Raw genomic sequence first — 25,183 nt, 5'->3', positions numbered from 1 at the left:
CTATATTTTAGCTACGGAAGGGGAGTAGTTTTTTAACAAAGATCTGTATGAATTTACAGAGGAGGAGATACTGGCCATGTGTCCACTAAATGTATGGAAAGTACACAAAGTTCCAGGTACATCAATGATTATCCTTACTTTCCAGGATGCTGATGTACCTTCCCACATTATTATTGAAAATGAAATTATTAAAGTTCGACCATTCAAGCAGAAGCCACTGCAATGTTTTAATTGTTTTAAATTTGGACACCCGTCAAAAGTTTGCAAAAACGAAAAATGTGTGGTATTTGCTCCAAATCTTACCATGGAGAGAATGTGCACTTGAAGCCAGGTGTTTAAATTGCAGCTCAAATCATAAATCCACTGACCGGAGCTGCGAGCTGTATAAGTCGGAAGAAGCTGCCCTTAACAAATCCAACTTAGAACACATAAGTGTGGATATGCCAAAAGACTATTAGATAAATCAAGTAGTTATGCAAAGGCACTAAAATCAAACCCATCTAGCACTGGCCATAGTTCTATAAAAGAAATATACCATCTAATGATAAAATGCTGCATGATGAGGTAAGCATATTGCCTTCTGAGGCTTTGCCACAGTGTATTAACAGTGGGGCATTGCCCGCCCATCCCCGTACAACCTTCGTCCCCCATTACTATTAGTAGTACAAAACCTCTCTCAGGCCATGTCCTTGCCTGATTTGATGGAGGTTCCACTTAAAACCAACTTGCCTGGTGCACCTGTTGTGGGGAAGGTGCAAAAACTAGAAGCCACCACCTATTAATCGAAAAAGAGAGAGACCTCCATCTCTCTCACCCCCCTTCCATCAGAAACATTAAAGCTATGACGTCAAATAAATTTGATGTTTTATCTGTTGGTGTTTCTGATCAACTGGAAGATAACTTGAATAAATCAGAAATTCAAGTTGAGGTCCACCATCCGCCTCAACAAATAGATCAAAAGGAGACAAAGAAAAAGACAACGTAAAACCCAATATATCAAGACCATCTGTAAAGAAACCTACAGGAAATAATGTTAGATTAAAAGTTGCCAATGGGAAGACCTCATCCAAGATGTCTTCCAGAAGTGATCCATAGTTTTCTCCTCCATTTTGCAATGGAATTGTCAGGGTTTAAGGGCCAAATATGAAGAACTTAAGCTACTAATTAATGAGCATTCCCCCATAATTGTATGTCTACAGGAAAGCAAGCTTGATGCTAATACTCCTTGTCCTCGAGAGTATATTAGCTATAGAACACCATATAATCAACAAGCAGGGAGCCATGGCGGAAGTCTCATTTACGTTCGTCGAGATGTTCCCCAAATATCTTTGTCTATTCGTACACCTCTGCAGGCAGTGGTTGTACAGATTGATATAGGGAGAAAATATACAATATGCTCTCTCTACCTACCTCCAAATGATAATATTTTGTATGATAATTTAGTAGAGGTGATTCAACAAACTCCCCCAACCTTTTCTCTTATTGGGAGATTTGAATGGTAGACATCCTTTATGGGGCGATGTTTTAGCAAACACAAGGGGCAATATTATATCATCAATTGTGGAAAATGAGGATGTCGGACTCCTTAATACAGGAGAGCCCACACACTTTCATGTCCAGACAGGTACCTTGTCATGCATTGACCTATCAATCGCAAGCTCTAATTGCCTTCTCGATTTGATTGGAGGACATTAGATGATTGGCATACTAGTGATCATGCACCAATCATTATCAACACTAACAATGGTCCACCTTTACAGAGATCGCCGCGATGGAATCTTGACAAGGCAGACTGGGGTAGATTTCGTGAGCTAAGCGAATTGAAGGGAATGCAGAACAGTTTGAAAATATTGATGATGCCATAGACATGCTGAATGGAACCCTTCATACAGCAGGAGTCAATTCAATTCCCAAAACAACAGGGTTATTCAAACGACGACCAGTCCCTGGTGGTCTTCAGAATTAACTGCCTGCACAGAGCCACAAGAAGGTCTTTAACCCGTTTGCGCAGACACCGTACTGAGGAGAATTTAATTATATACAAGAAATGTAGAGCACAGTTCCGTCGTGCCATGAAAGAAGCTAGGCGCCAGTCTTGGGTGTCTTTTGTTTCCTCCATTAACAGTAAAGAACACCACCATCTTCTGTGTGGAGGAAAGTTAAAAAGATAGCAGGCAAATTCACCCCCAACCCACCACCAGTGTTGAAGGTGAATGATCAGTATGTGACTGGAGCAACTGAGGTTAGTAATGCCCTGGCGGATCATTTCTCAAATGTATCACGCAAGTGTGAAGTAGCTCCTGGTCACAGTTTAGGAGCAATGAAGAAAAGAAAATTTTAAATTTTGCAACAGGAAGGGAAGAGTCATACAACTCTCCTTTTACTGAAAGAGAATTTGACTCCGCACTTGCTACATGTAATGATACAGCCCCTGGACCCGATGAAATTCCATATGCAATGATTAAACATGTACCTGTTAATACCAAGTTGTTTATTTTAAGCATTATTAACAGAATATGGCATGATCATAGTTATCCAAGTGTTTGGGAACTAGCCATTATTTTAGCCTTTTTAAAACTGGTAAGGATAAGTTTTTAGCTGCAAAAACTATTCGACCAATTGCATTGACATCTTGTTTATGTAAGATCATGGAGAAGATGGTCAATGTAAGACTGGTATGGTACCTGGAAAAGAAGGGTATTTTATCACCTATCCAGTGTGGATTTAGAAAAATGCATTCAACGACTGATGTGTTGATGCGACTGGAATCCTCTATTTGTGAAGCCTTTGCTTCCAAACAGCACCATGTAACAGTTTTTTGATCTTGAGAAGGCATATGATACTGCATGGAGATATGGTATACTTAAAACCATTCATGAATTGGGGTTACGAGGAGAGTTACCATTGTTCATTCCAATCATTTGTTTCACATAGATTTTTTCAAGTCAGAGTGGGGGAAACTCTATCAGAGAGAGATGTCAGGAAGAAGGAGTTCCCCAGGGTAGTGTGCTAAGTGTAACACTATTTGCACTAGCATTATGGGATGGGATTCCTCTGTCTGTTCATTCCCCAAGATATTCTCTCAACATTATTTGTAGATGATCTCTCCATATCATTTGCTGGATCTAGAATGTCGATGGTTGAGAGAAAACTACAACTCTCAATTGACAAAATTATTCAGTGGGCTGATATGAATGGATTTAAGTTTTCGACAAACAAACTACTGTTGTTTCCCATTTCTGTCGTATTCGGGAGTACATTCCTGACCCGGCCCGGATATATACATCAAAGGCCAACGGATCCCGTGTGTAAATGAAGCTAGATTTTTAGGTTTGATATTTGATTGCAGGTTAACATGGGTTCCTCACTTAAAGGCGTTAAAAGTTAAGTGTCTTGAGGCTCTGAATCTTTTTAAAAGTATTGTCACATACATCATGGGGGGCAGACCGCAAAACTATTTTAAAATTATACAAGGCCTTAATTTTTTCTAAAATTAGTTATGGGTGTGAAATATACTCCTCAGCCACAACCCCAAGCAAGATTAAGGTATTAGATTCTATACACCATGCTGGTATTAGATTGTCTACAGGAGCGTTTAGAACTTCGCCTATTCCAAGTCTCCTTGTTGACGCTGGAGAATTAACTTTAGACCTTTACCGAAAGTCTTCTATTATTCGGTATTGGTTTAGGTTGCAAAGACTTCCCAATTCTTTAGCTTGTCAGACTGCAAACTTTGTAAGCATTTTAGATATTTTGAGTTACACCCAAAATCTCCTCAACCTTATGGTTTTCGGTAAAACAATTAATAAACGGTCTTGATATAGCAAGAAATAGAGTTTCTTCCATTCAATGATATCAGCAACCCCTCCATGGAAATTACCAGATATATCTTTTGTAAATATTTTATTGGTATAAAAAACAAGAACATGACTGAATTAGAAGCCAGGTCTCTCTTTCATGAACATGTCGAAGAACATAGGGAATCGACTTTTTATATATACAGATGGCTCCAAATCTGATGCTGCGCGTTGGGATTTGGAGTATATAGTGGTTCTTTTAATTGTAGAGGTGCACTTCCTCTAGTATCTTCCATATTTACTGCAGAACTATATGGCATATTAACCGCTATTGAGAAAATAGCATTAAAAGATGAGGGACAATTTTACCATTTTTAGTGATGCAAGAAGTGTCCTTCAAGCTTTAGAAGTTTTTAATTCTCGTAACCCTTTGGTTTTTAAAGATTTTAGAGTGGCTTTTTATTATTGGTCTGAAAGGCATAACAGTTCGATTTTGTTGGGTTCCGGCACACGTAGGTGTGTGTGGAAATGAGGAGGCAGATTCACTGGCAAAGAATGCTGCAGCTGAGTTGTTACCAAGAAGGTATCCCATTCCATGTAATGATTTTTTACCTACAATTAAGAATTTTATTTGTAATAATTGGCAAAAGCATTGGGAAAGCTTAGCTGATAATAAGATGAGAGAAATAACAAATGTTATATCCCCTTGGAAATATAACTTAATGCCCCGAAAGTGGGAGACTACTCTTTGTCGTCTCCGAATTGGTCACACTCGGATGACACATGAGTTTTTGCTAGCTGGCCAACACCAACCATATTGTGACGACTGTTTGATACCCTTGACCGTGAAGCATTTGTTGACTGAATGCCCCACTTATAACACAGAAAGAAATAGATATCTGTTTGAGGCTCGAGGTGAGGATGGCAGGTTCATCCTTGCCAAGATTCTTGGACATGATGTGTCATACAATGCAAGTGGCATTTTTAGATTTATTTCAGAAGCAGGTCTTCTGAAAGCTATTTAACTTTTACAATGATATATTTGCTTTTATGGTTTTAATTGAATATACTTTTATTCTTTATTTATAATAAACGATATCGGCGTCAATGACCTTCGATGTCAGGATGCCAGAAAACTTCCAATCATTCATTCATTCATTCTTGATCCCGTTCAAAACTAAGATGACTTCATCACTGTGAGCTGCTCCTTTAAACACAAGGCTGCACCGAGTGTCGTCTGCTATTGCGTACGCCATTTCCTTGTAATCTTTCAGGTGGTTCTCAGCGTCACCTACAACCTCGAGTTCCAGTTTGGTCAGCTTGACATAACTCTTGTGCAGAGCACCCCTCAATAACTCTCGTATGTCTTTAGTCCGTTCGCTCATCTCTGCGTCCTGAAAACTGACAGACAGCGGTTTTTGCCACCCGTAGGCTTTGAACACCTCGCTGAGAGGGCCCTGCATTTCTGCAGAGGCACAGTAGACCCACAAGTCAAGCTTTGCACTCCTAGGGATAGGTGATGCAATGCAACAGTGTGCAAAGTTTCTGAGATCTTCAGTGCTTTCTATCATTACACTCAGTTGGATAGCTGCTTCTTTCTCTTGGGAGCATTTTAAGAGGCTAATTAAGTCACTTGTGTTTTTGTCTTGCAACTTTCCATTAAATGTTAGGGTTATTGTGTCCGTCTTTATGAGCTGACCTAAACATTGCTCCATATCTGCAGAGAGAGCAAAATTACACATTATACTAACAGTAGTTGTCGGTGAGACTTCCATCATCGTGGACAGCATTTGGCCTAAACCATCTGGCAGTGACTCTTCACGATTAAACCGTACTTTACATTTATGTGGATGGAACTTTGTTTTCCTTAGCAAGAACTCTACCGCTTCAAGAACCTCAGTGTCGTAAGAATTTGGCGATAAAAACTCGATGACGTACCATTCAAAGACTTCTCTAAGAAGCTTACAGACAGCTGGGTGCTCATGACATTCCCTGAGAAATGTAGCCCACTGAACCCATGCTGTGGTAGATGTGGCTTGTCGATACTTTCTGACGATTTTCCTCAAGTACTCAAGATTGATGTCGCCTTTTGAGGTTTCCATTGCAGCCAAAAACTGTAATGTGTTTTGCTTATCGACTTTTTCAGCGTCAATCTCAAAGCTGTATGGAGATTCATCATAGTGACCTAATTCGAATCCTGCCCCTTGTTGTATTTCAAAATCATCAAAGTAATCTAATACGAATCCCATTTGTTGTATTGCCACATCATCATAGTAATCTAATTCGAAACCTCCCCCTTGTTGTACCAACATCTCACATTGACTTTTATATTCACCCAGAAAATTGTTTCTAGGAGGAAATACTGGATTCTCATTTAAGTACACAGCAGCGAGGTATTCCTGGAAAAGTTTGTGGAAAAATTCCCACGCATATTGTATCTTGAACTTCTTTTGTATTTTGATGCACTTCATAAAACAGGACAGAGCATCTATCGGGTCTATGTTGTTGTTTTCTGCCTCTTGGAAGAGCTCGGCTGTTCGATTCTCATCCAGCACCTGCGTGTTGTTTTTGAGCGTCTCCCAAGCCACTTTACTGAGGGCCTGGAGCCACTTCTGACACGTGCGTTCGACCAGGCTGATGTGTCGCGACTCTCCAAGCCTGCGCTGAGTCCTCTCAGCAAGTTGCTTGATTTTCCACTTTGTGATTTCATGGTGAATGCACATCGCCGTTGTCGTCTGAGTCAAGAGTGTTTCGTCATTGAGCCACAGTGACACCAGCATCGTCATTGTCAGTGGCAGGCATTGTGAGGAATACATATGGTGCTCTAGTTCTTGGAGTCTCTCATACAGCCTATTGCGAGTGCTTTCATAGTCACTTACATTCGCCTTGACTGTTGCCAGCAGTTTACCAAGGTACTCCCTACGCTGATTACTGTCAAAACCTTTTGCTAAGAAAATACAAGTATCCCTCTCGTTGGATGACATTAGGGTCTTGGCATCTTCAGTAAATTCCGGTCTGCAGGTTATGATTTTCCTGTTCTTAGAAAATTTCTTAGCCAGTTCTCTGACGATAGCCCTCACATTTGAGCCTGCCTCATCGAGACCATCAACAACGAAAAGAACGCAACACTTCTGAAGGGCTGGTATCACATCTTCCTGCCGGATAGTGCTGCATGTGTTTGGCAGCAACTCCTCTGTCAGGTATTCTCGCAGAGATTTTGAGTTGACTGTGTGGCACTGTATGAATATTATGATCTCAACATCTGGCAAATTTATGTCTTCTCCTTTAACAGAGGCCCATTTATGAAGAATGTATTTACAGACGTGACTTTTCCCAATGCCTGCAATCCCTTCGATGATCATGACCTGCGGAAGAGTGTCGTTCTCAATGCGATAAGAGAAGATACCCTTCACTGGCATAACAGAGTTATTACTGTCTTTGATGGTTACATTTGTAAAGATTTCTGACTCTCGAAGGCCGTTGTTTCCCTCTGCCGTTGGAACCTTAAACCACTGCACTAGAGCTGATGACCAAAAATCGAGATAGTGCGGAAACAACTCGGCCTGAGAGTTGATGACCAGCTCATTCACGATATTTTGGCGCAGGTCTTCCAGTTCCTGCTGATAAGACTTAAGAGAGTATTTCGAAGTCGAGTTGAGAATCTCATCTAATTTGATTCTGGCGGTTTTCAAATCCTGCGAGAGGTCAATGTTTTTCCGCTGGCCGACCTTGCACAGTATGTTCTCCAGCAGTGTCTTCAGCTTCAACGAGCGCTCTTGAAGTTCTTCGTCGCTCAACGTGACGGCTTCGTGTGCCAGGAAGTTTCTCTCGCACTTGATGCAGTATAACATGTGCTCAAGTTCCTCATTAACTCCGCTTGCTGTTGGTTCCGTCCACTTCTTATCAGAAGGAGGTGCAAGACCACACACACACTGGAGCAGTTTGTACAGAAATGTAATGTCAAAGGTTTGCCAGTCGGTTCCTGCCTCCAAGGTACTCCTCTCATGTAGACTAAAGATTTTTTTGTATTGCTTGTTGGAGAAACCTAGAACATGACTGCAGTAATCTTTAACACTCTGTCCTCCCCCACTGTACAGTGCAGTGCAAACCTGGAGGAAATAAAAAAAACAGCTTTACAAGAATTCTCTTCAAACAAACTTTCATATATTATACACTAACTATTGTTGCTATAATTTATTTTGTTATAAATCAAGTATTTTTCTATTCTGTAGTTGTGAATGAGTTATTATATGAATATACCAGATGTGTTGTATTAAAAATGGCATAAGAGGGATCTTTCCTTGCAGTCTGTTGCATTTCATAGAAATCTGATATGACATAAAACCACAGACTTATTGTTGATGGCTTTGTAAGAGCGATGGCAAAAGTGATTGTCCTGTCAGCAGTGCTTGCATTCACTTTGTACCAGTACATTTTCAAATTTGTAAATAAAGAAAATCAGAAGATATGGATTAGACACTCATAAGCAATACACTATATTATTCCTAGCATTCATAAATAATGGAGCATCATGATTTGTAGTCCCTGAATTATGCAGATGTTCCAGCTGTGCAAGTTAAGATGTTGCCCTGAGATTACAGCATTTAAAGCTATCACCATACAACCTAGTAACTGTGTAAATGGTTAGTGGCAAGTAATTGAAAACCATCGTGCTTGGAAGCAAAGGAATATAAAAGTGTAAAACAGCTTACTTTTGCCAGGATGGTAGCTGCAGGTCCTTTAGGTCGAAGCATAATGAAATACTTGAGCAAGTTCTCATCTTCTCTGGAGACTTCATCCTCCGGCAAGGGTCCAAGTGGTGCGTTGCTGAATATTGTGGCTGCAGTGAGTTGGATGAATTCTTCAACATCATCATCACGCATGTCTGCCTCCTGAGACGTATCCAGACACACCGATGTCTGGGCAGCCCCAGATGTCCCTGGAGCATTGCTAGGAGAATCCGTGTTTGTGTCTGGAGGTGCCGCAGCACTTTCTGCATTCGGGAGAGGCTCAGACATCCCAAAAACTCCTCTAGTTGATTGGTTGGTGATAACTGGGGTGTCCGAACCTTCTGTTGTGTCTTCAAGATGAGGTTCTGACTTCCTTAGTTAGCGTTGGGTTTCATGCATGGGCAGTTGGCACTGCAAGGCAGAATAAGAAGTCTGTAGGGGGCATTTTTCAAGGTTCAATATGTTTCGTAGGGTCTTGGAGTAAACTTTGATATCGGCATTTCATACAATTCACATAAGATTTTATATACTTAAGGTTCTAGTAAGGAAGACAAATTTTGGTTAGCTACCATGTTGGTTGTTCTCATCAATGTCCTCCCTGTAAACAGACATTTCTGGTAAAGAAAATTGGAATTAAATACATAAACATTATATATACTACATACATATATGTATGTAGTATATATAATGGTGAAAAATAAGAGAATAGGATGTAGGTCCTGACTTTATTTCCAAGCCATTGATGAAGGACTGATACGTAGTATTAGAATTCACAAATATATATACTACAAACAGTACTGACGAACATACACACAACCGTTTGAGACTATAGTTCCGCCCAAAGGCGTCAAGGTAGGCGTGGATTTCAAAACTCATTTGGCTAAAATTCGCGATATACTCTGATGGGAGCATACCGATAAATGTTCCGGTCATAGAAGACTACAAATCCACACCTGAAAGGTGTCAGGGAGGTGGGGTTGGATATCTTATTAGCAGTGCTACCCCCTTACTGTGTTTACAAATATGATAATCCTATTTCCGCACATCTCTAATGCCTACCTTAAGATTTAAACAATTTACAAATTTATTTTGATATTAAAGGATCAAGTTTATACATCCCTTGACTAATGTTCATATTATGGTTGTAACTTTCTTTTGTAAAGCTAGATTCAATTATATTCCTTTCCAGTGCATTATTAGAATACACAATTTACAAATTTCTTTTGATATTAAAGGATCAAGTTTATACATCCCTTTCGTATTATGGTTGTAACTTTCTTTTGTAAATCTAGATTCAATGATATCCTTTTTGCCCCTTCCCAGTTAATAGCATGATTGTTCTCACAAACATGTACAAAAATACCAGTTTCCCTCTGCATATCTCACACATTTTTTGTTGTTGTATTCTCTTTTCTAGTGCTTTATCCATTTGGCCAATATAAGTTGTCACAAGACTTACATGGAATTTTATATACACATCCTTTAGTATTGTGAAAGATATCCCCCATCTTCTGAAGAATTTTGGTGTTAATGTCGCTTTTGAGAACAATATAACTGTGAGACATCTACTTATCAAGAACGCTCTCGATGATACAAAAGGATGTGTAAATAAAATTCCATGTAAGTCTTGCGATAACTTTCATATTGGCAAAATGGGTAAAGCACTGGAAAAGATAATAGAAAAACAAAAAATGTGTGAGATACGCACAGGGAAACAGTGGTATTTTTGTAGATGTTAGTGAGAAGAATCGTGCTACTGACTGGGAAGGGGCAAAAAGGATTGTGTAATCTAATGATGCACTGGAAAGGAGTATCATTAAAAGTTACAACCATAATGCGATTAGTATCAGTCAAGGGACGTATAAACTTGATCCTCAGATATCAAAAGGCACTTGAAAATTGTTCACATTTTCAGGTAGGCAGCAGTGATATATGGTGATACGATTACCATATTTTGTAACACAGCAAGGGGGCAGCAGTGCTAATGAGATTTCCAACCCCGCCTCCCTGACACCTGTCAGGTGTGGATTTGTAGTCTCCTCCGGTGGGTACGTTTACCTTATCGGTAGTGTTCCTTGAAAGTATATTGTGAATTTTAGCCAAATGAGTTTTGAGAGCCACTCCTCCCTTGACACCTGCCCTGTGGGCGGATCTGCAGTCTCAAACGGTTGTGTGTATGTTCATCGGTACTGTCTCTGTAGTATATATATTTGTGAATTTTAATAATATGTATCAGTCCTTCGTCAATGGCTCGGAAATAAAGTCGAAACTAATCACGACGTACACCCCGTCGCTTATTTTTCACCTGTGGATATGTGTCATAAATGAATCACTTAGTAAAGTATATATCTATATATATATATCTATATATATATATATATATATATATATTATATATATATATATTATATATACATATACCAAATACCACAGGAAAACGACAGGCAGAAATCCAAGTACCAAGGCAGCTTTCCACGTGTTTATTCAGGCATCTTTAATGCACAAATGAGAGACAGTTGAAATCAAGGTCACAAGGTTAACCAAAAGACCAAGAATATCAGATGTCTAATTGTCAAAAAGTCAATAAACAAAGAGATGATCCAGGATAATCCGGAATCATTCAGGTGGTCACAAACTGAAACCATGGGCTTAACCATAAGAGACTTGGAAGCTTAATCAAACAAAATAAAAAAATATGCATAAAATTTAATAGTAGTGTTGTAGTTTATATTCATCAACCTGTTTTTTCATTCATGAAGGCATTGAGGTTAAACAAACCAAGACTTGAATTCAGAACACTTTCAATATTTGACTTGCTAGTATATATATATATATATATATATATATATATATATATATATATACATATATATATATATATATTATTACTGAATTTTTACTTGTCAATTTCCTGTAGTATTCACTTAAATACTGAAGTAATGTGCATCTACAGTGATTTTTCAAACATACGTATGTATCTATGTATATATATATTAATCTTTAAATCTGCGGTAGAAAGGTGAGTGAAACTAGGGACTAGGAAGAAGTACTCTTTCTACATTCTCAAGTTCATGCTGAATCAAAGAGAGGTCAAGAGACTTATTTATAATAAGGGAGGGCGGGGCTACAGTTTGTTAACCTTGGCACAATGTTCTTTGAGCAAAAAAGACATGGAAAGAGGACCAAGAGCTAATCCAAGGTGGATATTTATATTCCTCGTTGACGTGGCGTCAATAAAAATGGACTCCAACAGATTCCTTTTCCTTGGGTCATTGACCGTTTGGACTATTATCGATGCCTTATTCCAGTTAATGGCATGGCCTGTCTTAAGCCAATTTGTGTGCGCACTTATAAATACATATACATTTATAAATATGCATACATACTTATATGTATATATAGTTACATACACATGCTGGTATGTGCATTTACATACATATTCATATATTTATTACATAATATTGTACATGTACATATTTACATATGTAGGTGGGCGTATGTATCTATATATGCACATGTACACCCAGTTATAAAAGCGGTGTCGCCCTGCCAGGCCTGGCTCGGTGAGATCATGCCCTTGGCCTGAAAGTGGCCCACGTTCAAACAACCAGTACATAGAAGGAATGGTTCGAAAGGTGAGAGGAGGGAAAATTACAGTAATCGCAAAGAAATGCAATGTTGGATGAAATATATATGGACAGAGAGAGAGAGAGAGAGAGAGAGAGAGAGCGCTTTTTATTCATGTTTAGTTATTAATCTGACTGATATACTTGAAACCTTCTGCTGTAAGAAACAAGTTATCATATATTTTTTGGAAAATAATTATTATGAAATCTTATCACATCATATTGTTTTTAATCGTTATCACATTTTCTAAATATATGCCTTAAATAAAGTTGGAACTGACTATTCATATTAATATTATTCAGACGAAAATATCCTTTTTTATTATCCTATAAGCAGCGGTATTTCTCTCTCTCTCTTCTGTCCTCCTTCTTATATCGCCTGGATTGACTATTTAAATAATGGTAGATGTTTGATATGTTATTTGTATGTGGCCAAGGCTCACAAAACCGTAAATGGCTACTCTACCAACTTTTGCTAGGCTGTATCTATTTTTGCCCTAGATTGACTGGACTATAATGACCTATATTACCAATAATATACGAATCTGGTCACAAAGATGTTAGTTACACTCCAGGTTTTGTACCCGATGGTTGTATAAGTCATCAAAGCATCAATTTTGCAAGGATATTATTTTATCAATTAATCTATGCTAAGAACACATTACTGGATATGCTAATCTAGTACTACAGGATTTGTATTTATGGCATAACTTAGTTGAGTTACCAGTATTTGAGTGTGATGGGCCACTTGGCTCCACCCCTCACAACCATCTAGGCTACTTATAGAAAGTATTTTAATTTGCTATATTTCTTATATTACAGAATATTTATTATACTATTTCCGAAACTCTTTGTGAAAATAAATTATGGGAAATGAAATGCAGTGAAATGTGTGCATCTGTGCATTAATATAATGATGGTGGGGTATAAATTATGTAGGTGTTACAAAGCTGTACACTATTAACATATTTAGTCTCAAATTATTTGGGGACAGTCTTTAGACCTGCTCAGATCAGTCACGTCTTATACTAACCATTCCCTCCCCCACTGTCATCAGAGTATTATTTTACCTTCCAAAAAACATCCATCAGAACAATCTCATAATAACTGTAAGACATTGAAATCCCGAACATGAGGTATATGCTCAACAGAGTTGCCTTTGTTTGCTGCCGCCATCCCTACAAACGTTGCCATAGATAAGAATATAATACATAGATTATAGTGCACAACATTATTTTAGAACAGTTATTCCAAACGTATAGATAAACACAATGACTTCGACTAACACTTATCTAGGTGTAAATAATCGTAATTACCAAATAAACCTCCACAAAGGCTGCGAACACGACTGTCAAGACCACTGGCGTTACACAGCTCGTCCATGGCTGTGTGTGGCACGTTACCTCGTGGGAGAACCAGGATCCATAACGTAAACGATTGTTACAGACGTTAACCAGATATACAAAGATGATCTCAGTAACCCTATAACACTACGTGCCAGTCGTGATGGCGACTTAGAATCATTGATATCAACTGCTTATAGATGTTGATAAGCGAACCCGTCAAGCCATTTACAGTTTTGTGAGCCTTGGCTAAATCCAAATAACATATCAAACATCTACCATTATTTAAATGGTCAATCCAGGCGATATAAGACGGAAGACAGAAGAGAGAGAGAGAGAGAGAGAGAGAGAGAGAGAGAGAGAAAATGCAGCTGCTTATAGGATAATTTAAAAGGATATTGTCGTCTGAATAATATTAATATGAATAGCCAGTTCCAACTTTATTTAAGGCATTTTTATTTTGAAAATATGATAACGATTAAAAACAATATGATGTAATAAGATTTCATAATAATTATTTTCCAAAAAATATATGATTACATAGTTTCTTAAAGCAGAAGGTTTCAAGTATATCAGTCAGATTAATAACTAAACAGGAATAAAAGCTCTCTCTCTCTCTTTCTGTCCATATATATTTCATTCAATATTGCAATTCTTTGCATGATTACCGTAATTTCCATCCTCCTCCCTTTCGAGCCATTTTAAATATGTACTGGTTGTTTGAACGCGGACCACTTTCAGGGCAAGAAGGGCATGATCTCACCGAGCCAGACCTGGCGGGGCGACAGCGCTTTTGTAACTGGGTGTACCTATACATGTCTACATTTGTATGCGTGTCTGTGTGACACGCTCGTTATTCTAAAAACTCTCTCAGGCATCTTTTTTTTCTTTCTTTCTCCTATCCACCTCCTTGAATACAGAGGCTACTGCACCAACAGGCATTCTAGCTGACAACAATTGTTTGCAAACAGTTTCCGAGCTGTTGACAAACAGTTTGGAAACTTTGTTTCTAAACTATGTTTCCTAGTGTGGACAGGCCTTAAGGAACTACACACTTCTTCCCAAACGTCCTTGAAACTTGAGGGACACCGAAACCTCACCTTGTGGGACAGCAACACCTTTGTTGCTTGTTTTTTTCGCTTTTTTACGTGTGTTTTCTTCGGCGTTTTTCACTCATGAATGACAAACTGAGAGTTATTGCGAGTGAGTGACTGCGTCTTTCGTCTCCGGTCTTGAGTCTGATTAATGTCTGACTCTTGATTCTAGACTCGACTCTGGGATGTTTGGAACCGACTGCTGTAAGGCCATGTTTTAATTTTGCTTTTTTTTAAACAATTAAATAATAGTGTCTTTTTGTTGCTTCAGTTCGCGGCGTGCATCATCATCATGTATTTGGCATGCAGTAAACGTTTGTTAATTATAAAGCAAACCTCTATATTTTAAGTTATTAATGGTCTTCAAAATCACGACATGGCAACGCTTTGTTCCCTGTGGGTAGCTGACTTATGACGTCACAGCACTTGACTTTTGTATGCTCTCTCCTGGTACGTTTTCAAATGAGCCCCTTCTTAGATTTCATCATAATGTCTTTCAGTGTTTTCTCGTCGGTATCGTAGCTCCCGCAGAATAGGAGATTCTTGAGTTCTTTTTTTTCTATTTTTAAATTTGCCTTCTTCCATAGTCTTTATTTCAAGAGGTATATAACTAAGTGGTCGGTTTGATGTCTCTTCATTCCACGAATCCACGTGTGCTGCTCGTGAATTGGAGTAGGTGTAGGTAAATGCAGCAAGCGTTATCTAGTCTCACCACCACTAATGCTAACAGTTAATAACGCTCACCAGTAACGAAGTGATCTGAACAGATTTTCTCGTCCGTCTTGATGGCTGACAATGAGTTTTAATTCTTGTGTAAGGACAACGCTTATTCATAATTTTCTCTGTACATAATTCATCATTCGCGTTGTTCTCACTTCCCCTGAGAAAGCATTCACGCGGGCTTTCCGTCAGTGTATAAAGCTTATATAACCACATATTGTGTACTTTTATATTTTGTATTTTATGTCTCTCAAGAAACACAAATCGGGTCTCGCCGACCCACTTTTACACTCTCGCGGGTCGGTGACCACATTTCCGTCCGCATGCTGTATATTATATTTCCTTGGACTGTAATAAAAATCAGTACACTTCTACCTGCCTCTTTGTCAACTCTTACAAAACTGGTGACCTCCGGTGTGGACGGTGACCCAAGCGGTTTTGCTCAGCCATTAAGGGACTCACTACCGCCGCTCACCTTCAGAGATCTTTAACGGACTCATACGGCGCCTCAGTATAGATCTCTGAAAGCTCCTACCGTGGAAAAAACCAACGCCTCTAACGGACTAAATACGGCATACCTGCCCAAGGTGTGTTCAGGCGTTTCCTCAAACGGTTTGGCCCGCCATTCACGACTCTGTCGACCGTTTTTGTGAGAGAGGACAATGGGCGCCAAAACAGTACCTCGCGGGAAACCTCGCGGGAAACCCGGGCCTCCCCCGCCCCAGCGACGGACTCTGACACAGCGGCCGCTCAAGCTGTCAAATTGCCCCCCTTCACAACGGCTGACCCGTTTTCCTGGTTCTTCCGAGCGAAGGGCAATTCCGGATCGCGGGGCTACAAACAAAGTGCTGCAGGCTGACCTCGTCGCAGCGGCTCTCCCGTACAGAGGTTGCTCGGCCGAATATCTAACTGGCTGACCGGTCGAGCACGAATCGGACTTGTCACGCTCGACGAGATAAAAGAAAGGCTCTTGACAGCCTATTCCGTGCCTATCGCTGAAAGGGCCGCCCGCGCCCAATCGACTTAGTCGCGAAGCCCATGCGCGGCGCCGACACCCAAGATGCCTGGGACACTGTGATGGCCTCGTCCGTCTGCCCGAATAGGCCCCGACGGAAAAAAAGGTAGAGATCAGCCTGAGCCGCGAAATATTCCTGCGGCAACTCGAGCCGGACGTCCGAAAGCAGCTGACCGACGCGTACATCCTAGAGGACGACGAACTACTAGAAAAGGCAAAGAAGCTGACGTTGTCAAACAATGCCGCGAAGCTCGCCGCCCCCCCCCCGATCCTCCGTGTGCCTGGCCGCAGAGAAGGAAGAAGACGACGACGACCCAAACGCAAGAGATTGGCGCCGTATCCCAAGGGAAGTCCTCCCACACGCAGCGAGGTGAAAACTCCTGGTGCCGCTTCCACCGGAGGTTTCGGGAGATTCGCCAGGAGGTGCGAAAGCCCTTGCACCTTCCAACAGTCAAAAAACGACGACGGCAAACAAAACCAAGGCCGCCCGTGGCAACGGCCGCGTCGGAACCACCACACCGTAGGGTTCTACGTCCGACGACGCGATCTCCGGCCGGAGGATGTTGGTAGATACGGGGGCAATGCAACTCGATATTCCCGCCGTCAGGAAAAGACGTAGCCGCGAGCCCGACAAAACAACCTCCTCCGTCGCCGCAACGGGACCCCCATCCGTTCCTACGGCACGAAGCCCCTCGAGATATCCATCTTGGGGCGAAACTACGTCTGGGAATTCACAATCGCGGACGTCAGGATCCCGCTACTGGGGGCAGATTTCCTGGCGCAGAACGGCCTCCTGGTGGAAGTGGGCCGCAAACGCCTCCTCGACACGGGGACATGCCTTTCATTCCACTAGCAGCAGGCCCGGCGCCCCTACAATTTGTACCATCGCCCCCCACAAATACGGCAACCTCCTGCAGGAGTTCCCCGAAGTCTTCAAGCCGGAACTTCGTCAGGCGGCAGGGACGCCGCCCAAGCACGGGATATTCCACCACATAGCCACCACAGGCCCCCCGACACACGCGAAGTTCCGACGACTCCCTCCAGGAGGCGAAGCAGGCGTTCTCGGAGATGGAACGGATGGGCATCTGCAAGAAAGCATCGAGCCCTTGGGCGTCGCCCCTGCACATGGTACAGAAACCTGACGGCACCTGGAGGCCCTGCGGAGACTACAGAAGACTCAACCTCGTTACAATCCCCGACCAATACCCCACTTGCCAAAAACATGCAGGATTTGACAGGGGCCCTTCATGGGGCGAAGGTCTTCACAAAAATGGACCTCTTAAAATCCTATTTCCAGGTTCCAGTGCACCCCGAGGATGTCCCCAAGACTGCCATCATCACGCCTTTTGGCTCCGTTCGTGTTCCATTACTCAACCTTCGGCCTGAGGAATGCAGGGGCACCTTCCAGCGCCTGATGGACAGCATCCTGGGGGACCTGCCCTTCTGCGTCTGCTACGTCGACGATATCTTGATTTTTTCCAGGTCCTTGGAGGAGCACCTACATCACGTCCGAGCGGTCCTGAGCGCCTGCAGGAAAAACGGGCTGGTCGTCCGTTTCGACAAATGCCCCACCTTCGGCGCCGAGAAGGTGGACTTCCTCGGACACGAGATCTCCGCGACGGGCGTGCGCCCCATGGCCTCGAAGGTAGGCGTGGTGCAGAAGTTCCCAACACCAACCACGGTCAAGTCCCTGCAGGAGTTCATCGGAATGGTCAATTACTACCGTTCCGATTCATCCCCTCCGCCGCCCGCACCATGTCTCCTCTAACACAGGTCCTGAAAGGGAAACCAAAGGCCCTAACGTGGGAGGCCGAACAAGAGAAGGCTTTCAACGAGACGAAGAGGGCCCTCGCCAGAGCGGCGACATTATGCCACCAAGACCCTGCTGCACCTTTACGACTCACCACCGACGCCAGCAACGTCGCCTGCGGGCTGTCCTCGAGCAGGGGTGGTCCAGGGCGAGCCCCAGCCACCTCGCCTTCTACAGCAAAAAACTATCAGCCGCCGAGACGAGGTACAGCACGTTCGACCGCGAACTCCCTGGCAGTGTACCAAGCAGTGCGACATTTCCGCTACCTCCTCGAGGGCTCCCCCTTTACGATCAGGACGGACCACCTCCCTTTGGTACACGCCTTCACCAAGGCGGGCGACGCTTGGTCAGCGAGACAACAGAAGTCACCTAGCAGCCATCGCAGAGTTCGGTTTGCCACCATCCAGTACGTGCCTGGCGAGAAGAAACACCCCCGTGGCAGACGCCCTATCGAGGATAGAAATCAACTGCCGTGCGTCTCGGGGTCGACTACGAAGACCTCGCCCGGGAACAGGCTGCCGACCCGGAAACTGCCGCATACCGCACTGCTATCACCGCCCTCAAGTGGGAAGAACGTGCCTTTCGGACCCGCAGGCATGACGCTCCTCTGCGACATCAGCACGGGCCGCCCGCGCCCGCTGATCCCAGCCTCCCGAAGGAAAGCCGTGTTCGACGTCATACACGGACTCTCGCACCCCTCGGGCCGGACGACGGTGCGCCTCCTGACGGAGAAGTTCGTCTGGCATGGAATTCGGAAGGACTCCCTCGAGTGGGCCAGGACCTGCGTGCCTTGCCAAACTAGCAAAATCAGTCGGCACAGGAATCAGGCGTGGGGAAATTTCCGCAGCCGAAACGAAGATTCGGCCACATCCACATAGACGTCGTTGGCCCCCTGCCCCCGTCGGAAGGCGCCAGGTACCTCCTGACGGTAATCGATCGCTTCCACCAGATGGCCCGAGGGCAACGCCGATGTCGGAGGCGACCACGAAAGCATGTGCCGAAGCACTCCTCGCCAGCTGGATCAGTCGATTCGGAGTGCCAGACGAAATCACGACAGACCGCGGACCAGTTTTTCCTGTCGGAGTTGTGGACTGCCCTGGCCCGCCTAATGGGAACGTCGCTACTGCCACCACCGCCTACAACCCAGCAGCTAACGGCATGGTGGAGAGAGTCCACCGTTCGATCAAGGCTTCCCTGATGGCGCGCTGCACTCGACGAAAATTGGAAGAGCCAACTACCGTGGGTCCTCCTCGGTCTCAGGACTGCCCGCGGGCAAACGGCGAAGCATCACCCGCGGAGAAGGTATATACGGGGAGCCATTAACAGTCCCTGGCGAGTTCTTCCCGACCAATGCCGACGACGCTGACGTCTCCATCGCCAGGCTTCGGGAATCCGCCGGGAAGTTCACGCCCTGCGTCAAAACCTTCTCCGACAGAACCAAACGTTTCCTCCCGAAGGCCCTATCATCGTGCAAGCACGTCTTCGTCAGGGACGACGCCCGCCGCCCGCCTCTAACGAGACCCTACCGCGTCCCTTCCGCGTCCTACGACGCACTGACAAGGCATAATCTCTTATCCATCAACGGTCGCGAGGACTGGGTCACAATCGATCGCCTGAAACCAGCCTTCATCATGGACGAGGACCTCGCAGACGCGGATTCCACAGGCGCCTCAATCTTCCTCGGTAAAAAAGAAGCGACTCCTTCCTTCGATCGCCAAACCTCCTAGCCGTAGCCGCGGCCGCCCTCGAAAGACGGTCGAACCCCCGAGGATCACCTCAGGGGAGGCATCCCGTCCCCGGAAAACCCGAGGATCTACCACAACAACTAATATCACGCACCCGAGGGCGCCTCCGCCGTCCAGCTCGCTTCCGCGAGTACTACCCGAAGTACAAAGAAGTCAGCCAACAATCATACCTAATTATTGTCTTAGGGGGGGAGTATTTGTAAGGACAACGCTTATTCATAATTTTCTCTGTACATAATTCATCATTCGCGTTGTTCTCACTTCCCCCTGAGAAAGCATTCAGCGGGCTTTCCGTCAGTGTATAAAGCTTATATAACCACATATTGTGTACTTTTATATTTTGTATTTTATGTCTCTCAAGAAACACAAATCGGGTCTCGCCGACCCACTTTTACACTCTCGCGGGTCGGTGACCACATTTCCGTCCGCATGCTGTATATTTTATATTTCCTTGGACTGTAATAAAAATCAGTACACTTCTACCTGCCTCTTTGTCAACCTCTTACACTTGATTCCTCACAAAAGCGGCGACTGAGTCATATACGATTCGCCGTCTCTGTTTGGCCTAATGCGGCATCCAAGCATGCTGCGAGTGTTCGCCGCATTTAAAGGATGATTGGGTACAATATCATTGCAATTTGCGGGAAATCGTTCTGATCATGATTACTTGTGGTTGACTTCCTTGTTTTACGTTACGTGCGTCAGTCAGCCTCGGCTCGTCATCTGTTGATCGAAAACTTGCTTGTAGTCGGTAAACCTTTGACATCAGAATCTTAAAATACTTTTTTCTACTTTAAAAACTTTAATAATTTTCTTTATTCATTAACAGGTGTGTAATTAATTTCACCATCACATAAGCTAGATTGTATCGCGTACATACAAACCTTCAATAAATTAGTTGTTATTGGTAATAATCGAACATGAGGCAGCTCATCGTTGATACATTTCCGTTATAAAATTAATCAGCGGTGTATTTCCGAGTTATATTTACTTAGAGAGGCGAAATTTCATTACGTTTCGTTATTTATGCGTTACTTTTTGTTATTTGATTAAAACATCACAAAATATTGGGGTGATTTGGCATTGGTTGACTGTGCCGAGTTGCCAGATGGTGAATAACATTTTTTCCCTAATGGATGATAATTTTATCACCTTTAATTAAGTAAGTTTTCTTCTGAAAGCTGTTTTTATTTGTTTTAATTGTGTTTTTTTTATTTGTAATTGTCACTTCTTGGAGCAACTTTTCATTGCTCCCCAATTCTCGTATGTGATTTAATGAATTTTTTTTTATAGAACTTATATTTTTGGGAGTGACTATTTTAACCGTCCGGTGATATTACACTCAACGTTATTTTCATCGTACGGATAACAAGAGCTTCGTTTATGGAATCATTAGTATGACTGTTTCTCTCTCTCTCTCTCTCTCTCTCTCTCTCTCTCTCTCTCTCTCTCTACGGATAACAGAAGTTTTTTTCATCACTGCCGATAACAAACAGCCAGTAGTTAAACTAGTTTCAGGATTTCTGCGGGTTCATGTTTTGTCAACAGTAAAGACGACATACAGTCCGAAACATCTGTCTTAAGGGATATTTTCTCCTCTGATACGTTCAGTCCTCCTGCGACTTCAGTTGGGTTATTTTGTGATTATATTTCTTCTTCCACCAAAGCAGTATGGAGAGTGACACTTCTGTAGAAGTTGAAAACACCTTGGAGTTACATGAATCAGCAGAACTACAGGAACATCAAGCCAGTTCATCTGCTGCCCAGGGACAAGACGACATACAGACAGACACAACATCTGTCTTCAGGGACATTTTCTTTTCTGATACGTTCAACTCATTTGATGAATTTGACTACCTCTTCAAGAAATATCAGAATCAGACAGGGTCCGTGTTTAGAGTGAAGTCTTCTAGCTCCGTTATCAGTGAAAATAAGCGTCGTCAGCATCAAATTCCATCTGATCACATTCCATCTGAACTGAAGTACGGCTCTGTTTCATTCATGTGTGTACACTATGGAAATCCGAGCTGGAAAGGGCTAGGCATAAGACAAAAACAGAGATACTTCCCCTGTGGCTGCAATGTGTTAGTGGCGCTAACCGCAAGAAAAAACAAGCTAGTTATTACAAAGACAAATCTGCAGCATAATCATGAAGTCAGTGTAGCTTTACAGCCCTTCTATAGCCAGAAACTCAGACTGACAAGTTCGGAGATGGGAGACATAGAGGATGTTGTGAAACTTCACCCAGACAACAAGCAATTAAAATCCTTTCTTCAGGATAAATACAACAAAGCAGTAACCATGCAAGATGTACGGAATTTGAAGCTAAAGATGCAAAGTAGGAATGGAATGTCAGATATTGGTAAGTTGAAAGAAATAGTGGATGGAATTGTGAATGCAGGAAAAGGAAAGATAGATATATCACTGGATGGAAGTAAGGTCATCCAAATGATTGCATTTGCTACTAATGAAATGATAAGCATGTACTGTTAATAACCCGAAATGATTTTCATGGATGGGACTTACAAAATTAACAAATACAATTATCCAGGTGTCTGAACTTGTGCTTCCTGTTCCTAAAAAGAATGAACTCATTGGTACTCTGAAACAACTTGTGCATGCCCATAATGAAATCTCCTTTCAGTCAAAATTGTCTTTGTTGGAAGAACAAGATTCAAGTATGTTTCAATATGTAAGTGCAAATTGGGTAAACTGTAAAGAAATGTGGGCCACATACCTCCGTTCTACAAAATTAACATTTGGAAATGACACACGGTAGATCTAGGGTACTTATCCACGGTGGCCTAGACTATGGCAGTTGCGGTTTTTCTATGCAGTTTTAAATACTGAACAAGAATTTTAAGTAATATTTATTCGGACGACTGTAATTAACCCCCAGGGTCCAGTACTAAACACGGCGAAATACACTGGACGCTCCAATCCCTAGTGGATGTCGTATCCGCGGTCACGTTCCTTGCAGCCCGTGCGGACTGCTTACGAGCCTTTAAGCAGTTTTTGCAGACATGTACATCTGTTGACTATGGAGTTCATGATGTTATAATGATCAAAATATGCAGACAGTTCACGGAACATGCAGTTAAACGAATGATGAAACACCATAAGCTATCTAAGCCCTTAGATTCTTTTTTTATCACATTGGATTCGCATGGCCTCTTTGTTGTGAATATAGGGTCTAATGACCACAAATTGACGAGAAAGGGTGAAACAGGTGCTGAATTCAGCTGTTCCTGCACTTTTTATTGCCAACATTTCTTGCCATGTAATCACATTATTGCTGTTGTAAGACAAGAGAACATTGATGTTTCTACTATCAACGGGCATTCACGATGGCGGACGGAGAATACTATGATTCCTACAGTGGTATTAGAATCCGAGACCTCCATTATACATATTACACGGCCCAAGTGTCCAATGACCCCTGCCAAAAAATTCCGAGAGTCAAGAAACAATACAGCGACTCACAGTGGCGCTAACTAATAGTGGAACTGAAGTGTACAAAGCACGACTTGATATGCTGAAACGTATTCTTACTTGCTGGGAACAGGGTCATGAATACCAAAATGATGATAGTCCGCAGATGCCAAGCACATCAACTTCACCGTCACAAATGCCATCTTCACCGACGTCACACACACTAGCTTCACCAATGTCACATACACTAGTTTCAACAGTCACAACAGCAGACTCCCAAGGATTACAGCTATTGAATGCTCCTCTTCCTAAAGTAAAAATGAAATTCCAAAATCATGTATAGAATTAAATATCAATGTTGTTGCTTATATTTATCAACATCTTTTTTTTAAATTATGAAGGCATCGAGAGCCTGAATAAATGAAGACTTAAATTTTGAACACTTCCATTATTTGACTTGATAAAACAAAGACTCAGTGATATTCCTTTTAACTGTGTTGTTACATGGGACTAAGGATCTTGCTTCACTCCAGTTAGTTCACACTAGACGAGTGGGTTGTGTACTCGACTACCAACCTGGTAAGCCGAGTTTGCTCCCGCCTGGGTAAGAATTTGGGTAAGAATTTGGGTAAACAAAATTCTTACCCAAATTCTGGGTAAGAATTTTGTTTACAAAAAAAAAGAAAAAAATTCACATGTAAATATTGCTACAGACAGGAGATAAGGGATTACCCAAAGCCATGGCGAACTTTTGTACAAAAAAGTCATAACTTTTCGACGATTAACCAACTGGTATTCTTGGTCTTTTGGCTGAACTTGTGACCTTCTTTCCCACTGTCTCAATTGTGCCCCGAAGATGCCTGAATAAACACGTGAAAGCGCTTGTTATAGATTTTTGCCTGTTGTTTTCCTGCAGCATTCGCTTGTATTTGGAAGTCGTGCATTTACTGTCATTTATATATAAATATCTATATATATATATATATATATATATATATATATATATATATATATATATGCATATACATATATATACATGTATGTATGTATGTACTTACAATATATCCCTGGTTCACAGACGTCCCTCTGAAGCAGAAATTCATCGTCTATTACACACATTAATCATTGTAACTCAATGCACACCAACCTCTGCCCAATGAAGGTGGGTCCACTTGGGCATCTGCTGGTGCCCCACCCTGCACCCGTCCCAACGTTAGGCAACAGTCGGCTCTTCGTCCCAAACGACCTTGAAACTTGAGACACCAAAACATCACCTTGTGGGACAACAACACCTTTGTTGTTCTTTTCGTTTTCAGGTGTTGTTCTTCACTCGTGAATAACTCATAAATGACTGAGAGTTGTCGACTCGTGAGTGAGTCACTGAGTCTACCGTCTTCAATCTAGACACCAACTGAGGTGGGAGATTCAAGTCAAGATCTCGTTTTTGGCAGTTTGGGACCGACTGCACTGAAGCCATGTTTACTTGTCCTTTTTTTCAATCAATTAAATCTTAATTTAACGGTGATTTTTTCTTTCTTTTTTTCACACGAGCGTCAACGCAATGTTTTTGTCATGTACTAAGTGCTTGTTAATTTTTAAAACGAATATTATTTGCCTTATTACGAATTATTATTGGTCTTAAAAATCACGACATGGCAACTCTTCGGCTGCGATAAGACGCACAAACCAGCTTAGGAATTTTTTTTTAGATTTTAATATTATATTTTCATTTAAAACTGTAATTATTTCTTCAGTTAGCTGTGAAAATGTGTAATTAATTACACCATCGCACAAACTGTCACAAGTGACGTACGTATGCACGGACAAACTTTAAATAAGCTTCTCGTTTGTATGGACAATTATCGAGCATG

The 25,183-nt window shown here is 42.2% G+C and overlaps 1 protein-coding gene across 8 annotated transcripts; it reads right to left on the bottom strand.

The window, feature by feature from the left end:
- Nucleotides 1–4,817: 4,817 nt before the first annotated feature.
- LOC135199430 (uncharacterized) lies at nt 4,818–24,748 on the bottom strand. 8 transcript variants are annotated; one of them, XM_064227457.1, is made up of 4 exons: nt 24,371–24,748; nt 9,097–9,141; nt 8,510–8,938; nt 4,818–7,906 (listed from the first exon to the last, which is right to left on the bottom strand). In XM_064227457.1, exons 3-4 carry the CDS (start codon nt 8,813–8,815, stop codon nt 4,949–4,951), a joined length of 3,264 nt encoding a protein of 1,087 aa, XP_064083527.1. In that variant the 5' UTR covers nt 8,816–8,938; nt 9,097–9,141; nt 24,371–24,748; the 3' UTR covers nt 4,818–4,948. The 8 variants fall into 8 exon arrangements, with proteins under 8 accessions (XP_064083527.1, XP_064083528.1, XP_064083530.1 ...); XM_064227458.1 differs by having other exon boundaries at nt 9,097–9,125; XM_064227460.1 differs by having other exon boundaries at nt 9,097–9,125; nt 24,460–24,748.
- Nucleotides 24,749–25,183: the final 435 nt, after the last annotated feature.

Source organism: Macrobrachium nipponense, chromosome 25, assembly GCF_015104395.2.
Source record: "Macrobrachium nipponense isolate FS-2020 chromosome 25, ASM1510439v2, whole genome shotgun sequence".
Classification (NCBI taxonomy): domain Eukaryota; kingdom Metazoa; phylum Arthropoda; class Malacostraca; order Decapoda; family Palaemonidae; genus Macrobrachium; species Macrobrachium nipponense.
Note: the sequence above shows the minus strand (reverse complement) of the source record. Positions and strands in the feature narration are given on the sequence as shown.

Coding starts and splice junctions, on each gene's coding strand:
- LOC135199430 (XM_064227457.1), bottom strand. CDS start 8,815: ATGTCTGAGCCTCTCCCGAATGCAGAAAGTGCTGCGGCACCTCCAGAC. Junction 7,907..8,509: donor CAGCTACCATCCTGGCAAAA/GTAAGCTGTTTT, acceptor TATTTCCTCCAG/GTTTGCACTGCACTGTACAG.